Genomic DNA, 10,294 nt, shown 5'->3' with positions numbered 1-10,294 from the left:
TCAAAGAGGAGAGTTAATAATACCTGGGGCCCAGGGGGCGAGGTGATGAGAGCCCTCATATGAAAGTTCAGGTCTCTTTCTTTCCCTCTTCCTAAGCTGCGTGGGAAAGCAAAGGGGACCCAAGACAGAACTCAGTTTCCCCCCAACTCCTCCTGCCCAGAAGGGCACCACGTTCTCCAGTGATGTGCTGGTAATGGCTGGTGTGGAGAAAGGGGACCGGAAGGGGTGTGTAGGGTAAAGGCCAAAGCAAAGGGGTCCGTGGCTCCTCCCGTTGTGGATTACGCAGAGGAGGAAACCCTAAATGCGAAAACCTAGCCTGACCATTAAAAAAAAAAAAAAAAAAAAAAAAAGGCGAGACATTCTGGGAGAAGGCGGGGCGCAGGTTCCCGGAGTAGCTGCCTGGGCTCCAGCCTCGAGCAGGGCGCGCTCCCACGCTTGTTCTACCGGGACCGCGGGCGCCACACACTCACCGCCCGCCTCCCTGCTCTCCCGCTCCTCCCTCCTTTCTCGCTGGTTGGCACGCGCGCCGCACAGCGCCGCGGCGGCAGGAGGAGCCGGGCACTCCCGCCACGCACATTCACCGAGCTAAAGGCGCTGCGCGCAATCTCAGGTTGCGGCGGCGGCGGTGACAGCGTCAGTGACAGCGGCGGCGGCAGCAGGCAGCGCACACCCTCTCCCCGACGCCGCCGCATCCCGCCTCCACTGCTCCGCGGAACCCCGGCGGCCCCCAGCCCCCCGCCGGCCCCGACGCGCACCACCGAGCACCGTGCACTATAGCGGCCGCCGCGGCGGCTCCAAACCCTACCGCCCGCCATGAAGAAACTGGCGAGGAAGGGATGCGACCACAAACGCTTCCTGAAGAATAACTGGCTGCTGCTCTCCACTGTCGCCGCGGTGGTGCTAGGTGAGCGGCGCGGCGGGTGGGCGACGCGCGCACCCTCACGCGCTCCAGCGCCCAGGCCGCGTGCGTGGCGGGCGGGTGCGAGGGTGGGCCAGGCGTTGCACACCCAGTGCCCGGTCCCTCTGCGACTTCTCGGCCTCGGACCCCACGCGGGAGCTTGCCTCGCTCAGGGTGTTGTTTTGTGCATGGGAAGAACAAAGCTCATCAGGGCTCCCATTTGGGTGCCCCAGGAGCTGAGCTGCTGGGTCCTGCTTTACCCAAAACGATCAAAAGGGTTTGGAAGGGTGAAAGGGAAGCAAGTAGCTCTCGGTTCTTCCCGAGTAGAAGCAAACATGGGGTGTGTGTGGGTGTGTTTAATGGCATCTGCTCTCCAATTTTTGGTCTGAACCACGCTACCCGGACAGAGATGTGGATTACAGTTCTCATTTGACTGGACGGCCAGGGCGGTAGGGTGGGGGTGTTGTCACTGCTTCCCAGGGGGCAATGCCTGGAAAGGTGCCTTCCCAGGCAGCGAGCACGAACTGCCGGCACCCGGACTCTAAAAACCTGCCACGTTCGTGCCAAATTCAGGGGTGATGGGAGTGGGAAGAAGAGACCTAGCAGAACTCACTTTTCCTCCTGCTGATGTGTAGACATGGGCTCCTGAACTTCCTCACTCTCCACACTGTTCTTCTATTGAAAATAATTTTCAAGTCATATTTGCTTGTTTTTCAACAAATATGTATTCAAGTGATTCACTCCTGGCAGATAACTGGACTGGGTGGATGTCTGAGCGATTGCTCAGAGGTATGAGTTGTTCCTGTTTGGATTCTGGATTTCTGCCAGGTTTTCTGTTTTGCAACTTGGGCTCTGGGGATGCACCTCTTTGAGTTGGAGCCATGTCTGTGTCCTTTACTCTATGAGTTCACACAGGTGAGGACACACAGTAGGCGAGACTCCTAAGTCCCCACCTTCCATTTGGAAACAGAAGCTGGGACCTGCCAGCTGGCATGGTTCAGTAGTTGAGTGTCAACCTATGAACCAGGAGGTCTTGGTTTGATTCCTGGTCAGAGTGCAGCCCACACCTCCCTCTGCAGCTGCTACTTCTGCATCTCAGAATATTTGGTGTTGCCTGCTCCCTCCACTTAACCCCCCAGATTTGCTCCTCCAGAAACTTGTGCAAAGTAAAGTCAGGTTTCTAGTAAATAAATAGCATTCTCTAATTGTCTTAGCAGAGACCATTTGTGGGAGGAAAGCAGAGAAGTAGAGAACCAAATCTTGACCACTTAACTCTACTATATCTCCCCCTAGAAGGGTCAGGTGGCTAAGGGCGGTTTTAGGGAAGATTTCTCTTTCACCACCGAGTTCAAATGACACATGTCACAAAGAAAGTGATTAGATTTCCCTGCTGCCAAATAAATGAGAAGATCTTGATTGTTTTCCTCATGATGAGAGCCCAGAATTAATGCTATCTCCGTTTAAGGACAGTTTTCAAGGGTAATCCTAGCCTGACATTTCCCTCCCAATTCCCTGTGGAAGTGGGATCCTGCTTTTTCAGCCATGAGGTTCTCCAGAGAGACTTGCCTGTTAACCATGTGTTGCTGGCTTGGAAAGGATTTTGAGCAGTTGTTCCCTGGCCTTTAAACCTGTTGCATAGGTACATCTTTAGAGTCAAGAAGAATTACATGCCTATTTTGCAAGCCTGGCATTTGGTCCTGATGGTCATTTTCCCTCCACTTTTAATGTGAGCCCAGGAGCTTGATTCAGAAAGGAAAAGCCACATATAAAAATTGTAAGGGCCCAGCTGAAGTCTTCCTAGACATTTGCCCTTCCAGGAGCAACACAGGGGCATTCCCTAGTGTTTCTGCTCCTGGTCTGAGAAGTGTCAAGCCTGGGCCACCCCCAGTGTACCCATCCATCACAGGCACTTCCCGAGATCCTCCTTTTTCCCTCTTTCTTCGGAGCACTGGGCCTGTGTGGAAATTACTAGTACACCTGTTTGTGTTGTCTCATTAGTTTAACCAGAAGTGAAATTCCAGCCAACTTATAGCAGTGACACTGAGTCCATTCCTAAGAACTTACTAGTTCATGATATTAAGTTTATTTTTATAATCTTAATTGATACAGAAAATCACAAACACTGTCATGCAGTTTCCCTTCTGGACCTTTTAGCATGTGGATCTTAAAGATGTATGAACTCTTAAATTTATTAACTACACTGGCACAATGTAGGGCTGATTGCAGCCATTAAAATGTTTGGCCCCTGCTGTAATTCAGCAGCCTTGACACTTTCAAATATTTTTATTATTAAAACTAGAAGCCCGGTGCACAAAATTTGTGCACAAGTAGGATACCTAGGCCTGGCCAGCAATCAGGGCCGATCAAGTTCCCCACCTCCCCAGCTCCTCCTTCCCTCGCTCCCTCAGCACCCCACCACCAAAGCTGTTCACCCGCCATGTTCTGCGCCGCCCCCTGGTGGTCAGCGCACGTCATAGTGAACAATTGAACTCCTGGTCTCCCGGTCGAACTCCCAAGGGGACACTGCATATTAGCCTTTTATATATATACTAGAGGCCCATTGCAGGAAGATTCCTGCAATAGGGCTTCCTGTGGCGGTCTGCTTCCCTCCCTTCTCCCCCGCCCCGCCTGCTTCCCTCCCTTCTCCCCCGCCCCCCTGCTTCCCTCCTTTCTCCGCCACCCCCCCCTGCTTCCCTCCTTTCTCTGCCGCCCCGCTTGCTTGCTTCTCTGCAGCTTCGCTCCCTTCTGCAGTGCTTGGCTTCCTTCTAGGCTGTCTTCAGTCTTAGCTCTGCGCCTGGATATGCAAATTAACCGCCATCTTGGTTGGGTTAATTTGCATACTTGCTCCTGATTGGCTGGTGGGTGTAACTTGTGGGCATAGCAGAGGTATGGTCAATTTGCATGTTTCTCTTTTATTAGATAGGATAGATGAGGGGCAAAAGTATGAAACAGCTTAAAATCTTTGATTTTTCAAGACATAGTATATCTTTATTAGGTGTGAAAGTTCATTCTTTTTATGGACAAGAAGATGCTAACTGCTAAACATTTTCTCAAATTCTTAGTCATGAGATAATGGGACTGAATAGTTAAATAAACAAATTTGTTAATTTCTGTGAAAGCCTACAAGGTCCTAGAAATAATATCTTGGCTATTCAGATGAGAGGTTTTTACGCAAACACCATTAGGGACAGTTTTCGTTGCCTTCATTACAATTCTTACAGGCTTTGCCCTGCTTCTGTAGTGTAGTAAAATGAGCACAGAGCCTGGAGTCAAAAGTGCTGGATTTGAATTCTGGCACTACCAGACTCTACCATTTAGCCAAATCTCTTTTTTTTTATTTTTTTTATTTTTTATTTTTTTTTTAAATAAATCTTTATTGTTCAGATTATTACAGGTGTTCCTCTTTTTTTCCCCCATAGCTTCCCTCCACCTGATTCCCCACCCCACCCCATGCCCTTACCCCCCGCCACTGTCTTCATCCATAGGTGTAAGCTTTTTGTCCAATCTCTTCCCACACCCCTCACACCCCCTCCCCCCTGAGAATTGTCAGTCCACTCCCTTTCTATGCCCCTGATTCTATTATATTCACCAGTCCATTCTGTTCTTCAGATTTTTTATTCACTTGATTTTTAGATTCACTTGTTGGTAGGTATGTATTTGATGTCATTTTGTTGTTCATAATTTTTATCTTTACCTTTTTCTTCTTCTTCCTCTTCTTAAAGAACACCCTTCAGCATTTCATGTAATCCTGGTTTGGTGATGATGAACTCCTTTAGCTTTTTCTTGTCTGTGAAGCTCTTTATCTGACCTTCAACTCTGAATGATAGCTTTGCTGGGTAGAGTAATCTTGGTTGTAGGTTCTTGCTGTTCATCACTTTGAATATTTCTTGCCACTCCCTTCTGGCCTGCATAGTTTCTGCCGAGAAATCAGCTGACAGTCGTATGGGTGCTCCCTTGTAGGTAACTAACCATTTTTCTCTTGCTGCTTTCAAGATTCTCTCTTTGTCTTTTGCCCTTGGCATTTTAATTATGATGTGTCTTGGTGTGGTCCTCTTTGGATTCCTCTTGTATGGGGTTCTGTGTGCTTCCTGAACTTGTAAGTCTATTTCTTTCACCAGGTAGGGAAAGTTTTCTGTCATTATTTCTTCTAATAGGTTTTCAATATTTTGCTCTCTCTCTTCTTCTGGCACCCCAAAAATTCGGATGTTGGTACGCTTAAAGTTGTCCCAGAGGCTCTTTACACTATCTTCATATTTTTGGATTTTTTCTTTTTGTTTTTCTGGTTGGGTGTTTTTTGTTTCCTCATAATTCAGATCTTTGGTTTGATTCTTGGGGTAAGTTGATCTACAGTTGAGTTTCTGTATATTCTTTATTTCAGACAGTGTATGCTTAATTTCTGACTGGTCCTTTTCCATTTTTTTGGTATTCTCATTAAGATCCTTAAAGGTCTCACTAAGATCCTCAGCGGTTTTTAGAAGATTCTTGAGTAACCTTATAAATGTGGTTCTGAACTCTATGTCGTCCATTAGTTTTCTTTCCTCCATTTCTCTCATTCGTGACATGTTTCTTGGTCTCCGCATTTTGCTGCTTCCTTGTGTTGATGGAGTGGCTTTGTGTGATAGGTGACCTATAGGAGCCAGTAGCTCAGCCTCCCCAATCACTTGAGGTGGACGCCTTTGGTACACCCCTTTGTGGGCTGAGTGCAAAGTCTTGGTGTAGTTAAGCCTTGATTGCTGTTGGTACACTGGGAGGAATTGACCTCCAGGCCAATTGGCTGTGAGGACCCGCTGTGTCTATAATGGAAGAACTGCTGCGCTGGAGACACGCTTATGGTGCAGGACTTGTTTCAGTGGGGTTTTGGTGCTCACTGAGTCTGCCTCTTGAATGTGTCACTTATGGATGTGAGGAGTTGAAATCTGGTGTCTCACTCTGACCAATAGGTACACTGGCTTCTGGATCTCCAATGGGGTGCAGGTCAGCTACTGTCTGAGGCCACCCAGCAGGCGATACAGCGAGAACTGCAGTTTTCTCCTCTTTGCTTGGGGTTTGGAGGTTTTGGAGCTGTCTGACCCGGGCTGCAAGTTTGCTAGGTTAAGCTGCAATAGGGCAGACCATTCATATGCTAAAGCCGCTGCTTGGAGCTTGGGTGGGTTCGTAGATTGTGCAGGGCGGGGTCTCAGGGTGTGACTAGGCTAGGGCGTGGCAAACAGCGATGGCTGCCAGTAAGCCAGCTCTGCGGCTCTGAGTCTCCGACCGTGTCCCTGCGTCCCTCGCCCAGCACAGTAAACAATTATTCCTGCGTGCAGCCCTGCAAGCAAGCCTCCCTCACTTTCCGTCCCCACGGCAGACAGTCCAGCTTCTCCCCGTAGGAGTTTGGGTCCCCCGAGTCTCCCCAGAAACTGGAGTTCGAAGTAATCGGGAGCTTATCTCCCTTCGGGTTGAAAACAGCAGTGCTCCCGATTCGCGCGTCTCCGTACCTCAGCTTTTCCGCGCTTGTGCACCCCTCAATGCTGTTTGCTCTTTCCTTCTAGTTGTAGAACTTCCACTCAGCCAGCTTTCCCGTGGTTCTGGGTGATAGACGTTTTGTCTTTTAGTTGTAGTTTTGAAATTGTTGTGCGAGGCAGCAGTTTAGGTGTTTACCTACGCCGCCATCTTGGATCCTCTCTCCTAGCCAAATCTCTTATTCTCTGGGATCCTCAATGTCCTCATCTGGAAAATAGGGATATTTTTCATAACTTCATTTGTAATTAGGGTTGATTAATATAATGTGAAAACTCACAGTTGTGGCACATAATAAGCACTTAATAAATGTTATCTTAAGTTAAATCGCAATAATTTTATTCTGAGGAAGTTAATATTTTCTTACGAAATAAAGTCTCCTGGTATTTCTGTTCTGCTTAGTGTCTGCCTTATACTACAGAGTTCAAGGTGATTTGAGTGTTTTGATGACATGCTCTATCTAAGGCCCAGGAGTGGGGAACCTTTTTTCTGCCAAGGGCCATTTGAATATTTATAACATCATTCGAGGGCCATACAAAATTATCACCTTAAAAATCAGCCTGCTAACAGGCTCACCAAGAAGCAAAGAGAGAGGACCCAAATAAACAAGATCAGAAATGAAAGAGGTGAAATAACAACAAATCCCGCCGAAATACAAAGGATTGTTAAAAAATACTACGAACAACTCTATTCCAACAAACTGGACAACCTGGAGGAAATGGACATATTCCTAGAAAAATATAACCTTCCAAAACTCAATCAGGAAGAATCTAAACAGCTCAACATGCCAGTAACTATGGAAGAAATTGAAGCAGTCATCAAAGAGCTTCCGGCAAACAAAAGCCCGGGGCCAGACGGCTTCACAGGAGAGTTCTACCAAACATTCAAGGAAGAACTAAAACCTATCCTCCTCAGACTATTCCAAAAAATTCAAGAGGAAGGAACACTTCCAAGCTCCTTCTATGAAGCCAGCATCACCCTAATATAAAAATCAGCCTGCTAATTTGGTTGAACATTTAATTAACTCACCTCTAATGCCTTGGCAGAGTCAGACCAAACGATTTTTCGGACCTTAAACAGACCATGGGCCATATGTTCCCCAAATACCAGCCTCCAGGGCATTATATATTTTTCAAAGGATATTTTTAAATTATTTTTTAAAAGTCTTAATCATTTTGTCTTGTGCCCATAGCCCTATTCTCAATTCGTTTAACAGGCTGAAACAGTGAGGGAAGAATTTTTGTGCTTCAAGTGGGAATTCTGTTCATGCAGAATCGCAGTGTGAGAACTCTGTGCCAGGGCATTCTGATTCAGGTCACCCAATACTCATATTGTGCACAATGTTGGTAAAGTACTCAGGGGGTCCGCACCCACCCTGTTCACAGCATAAAGCCTGGTCTTTCTGTCCAGGCAGGTTGTGCTTTATTTCAGTCATTTGGAAAATCTGATTTCTAGCTTATGGATTTTTCAGGAAAGGAAATAGATGTTATTTATACAACAGAGCTGGCAAGCTTATTTATTCTGAATAATTTTCTTTGGAGTACCCAAGGAAGCAATCATTTTGGGATTCAGATTCCATTGTCTACAACCAAGAATCGTTCTTTGTAATACCCTTGCCTCAGCCTTGTACCTCCTACACTGGAGTTCCTGTAGATGTATATCTGGCGGTGCTAATTTGAGTCATGGGATATGCTTTTTTGCTCTGCCTGTTTTATGTGTCTGTGAAGCCCCTGAGGATAGGGGCAAGCTGCAGCTCAGGCTAGGTCCAGGCCCAGCTCATCACCTGCACGGAGCCTTGCGTACCGCAATGTTCAAAATAGATTTTGTTTTCCATGAAGCTCATTTGTTGTGGCAGGTCCCAGGCCTGGTACTGCTGGGCCTCTAATCAGCTCAGCCTTGGAATGTACCTGCAGTAACCAACACTTAAATCATTCATTCATTCAACAAGTATATATTGGGCACCTACTGTGTGCCAGGGACTGTTCTCGGGCTAGGGCATACAGCAGTGAACAAAACAATAAAAACCCTGTCCTCCTGGAACTTGTGTTTAAATGGAGAGAGGTAACCAGTAAACAGAATAAATTGGTAAAAGACAATAGAGTATATTAGAGGGTGAGCATGCTCTAGAGCAGCCGTGGGCAAACTACCGTCCGCGGGCCGGATCCGGCTGTTCTATCCGGTTCTCTTGCTCTCCCCTCCGCTCCTTTACTTTGAATTTATATTAGTTCACACAAACACTCCATCCATGCTTTTGTTCCGGCCCTCCGGTCCAGTTTAAGAACCCATTGTGGCCCTCGAGTCAAAAAGTTTGCCCACCCCTGCTCTAGAGTAACATAAGTCAGAGAGGAGACTGGGGGTACAGTTTTAAATAGGGTTACAGGGAAGGCTCTGTTGAGAAGGTGACGATCAAATTGAAACAAAAGAGGTGAGGGAACGTGGGCACAGTTACCTGGGGAGCATCCTGGCTTATTTGAGAAAGCACATGGCGTGGAGTGAGGAAGGGTGGGTGAGGCAGAAGGCTAGGACGGGGACAGAGCACTAGGATGGTGTAAGCTCTTCTCTTATAAGGACTTGGACTTTTTACTGGGAGATGGGAAACCATTAAAAGATTTTGAGCAGAGAAGTGACATAGTCTGGTTGTATTTTAATCAGCTCTCCCGGGCACCTGTTTTGATCATAGATTGCAGATGCAAGAGCGGAAAAAGAGATACCAGTTTAGGAGGCTAGTGCAGTTAACCTATGTATGTATTTTACTTGTTACCCTTGTCTAATCTCATTTCCATCATGGCTCGTGAAATCTTAGGAAATGCTTTTGAAAAAAAGTGTGCAACTATAAAGTAGCCATTGTTGCCATTATATAGATGAGAAAACTGAGATTCAAATAATAATTGGCAACACCAGATGTTCTGTTCCTTCCCTTCTCCTCCTTCAGGCTGCTTCTCCTCCTACATCTTGCACCCCATCTCCTTGCTGATCCACCTGGGAGTCATGATTGAGTGCCGTGGTGGAGTGGGGAATAGGAATTCTATACCATGCACTGAAACTGAGAAGGGGGCAGCAATGTGTCTCCACGGGACTCTCAGAATGGCAGTGGAGAAACATCGCTCCAGTGGCATTTGCCAGACTGCTCAGCCAGGCTGGTCTCCACTCTGGGCTCAGACCTACCTTTACCCCTCTGCCCATGAGGCTGCCTTGCTTTTCTTTCCGCCTCCAAATTCTGCCCTTCCCACCTTTTAATTAAGTGACTCGGTGTGACTGGAGTAGAGGGTGCGATTAAGTGACAGGGAAAAAACAAAAAAGTAAGGCTGCACAGGAGGTCAGGGGCAGATCCTGGGGGACCTGCAATGCCATGCTAACAAGTTTGGACATGATCCTGAGGATGAATTAAATTGAGCAGTAACAAGGTTAGAGCTGTGCTTAGAAAAGATCATTGAGGTGGATGGATGTGGAAAATGGATCCAGGGAGGGAAAACGTGCAGGTGGGCTGACCCCCAGGGATTTACTGTGAAGGTCCAGGCAGGGAGAGATGGAGACCTCCACTGGGCAGCAGCATTGGAGTGGAAGGGAAAAGACAGCTGTGCCACGTCTTCAGTGGGTTAACCTGAGGGGGCTTGGCTGGGTTTGGTCCACAGGAGGAGAGGGTGACCTCTAGCAGAAGAGGGAGTCCTGGGAGGGACACCAACTTGAAAAGAATTATGATGCTCTCCCACTGTACAGAACCAATGTCTACTTGGTATTTAGTAGTTAGAATATATTCCAATTTTCTGTCTCTCTTACTGCCCATAAGTCTTTGAGGGAAGGAATTCTGTGTTGGTCCTCTCAGTACCCACAGCACCTGTCACATGGCTGGTAGTCTCAATACATGAGTTGAGTTGTTGAATCATTTATGACCCAGAG

At 47.3% G+C, this 10,294-nt stretch overlaps 1 protein-coding gene across 1 annotated transcript in view; it reads left to right on the top strand.

Annotated features, from left to right (window-relative positions):
- Positions 1-262: 262 nt before the first annotated feature.
- Positions 263-10,294, top strand: part of SLC1A1 (solute carrier family 1 member 1) — a 71,971-nt gene continuing 61,939 nt past the window's right edge. The window contains exon 1 of the mRNA XM_080670112.1: positions 263-904. Coding sequence (XP_080526238.1) covers positions 814-904 — 91 coding nt within the window. The 5' untranslated portion in view covers positions 263-813. The remainder of the gene's footprint in view (positions 905-10,294) is intronic.

The sequence above is a fragment of the Plecotus auritus genome (assembly GCF_963455305.1).
Source record: "Plecotus auritus genome assembly, chromosome: 5".
Lineage (NCBI taxonomy): Eukaryota > Metazoa > Chordata > Mammalia > Chiroptera > Vespertilionidae > Plecotus > Plecotus auritus.
This window is presented reverse-complemented; position numbering and strand designations above follow the sequence as displayed.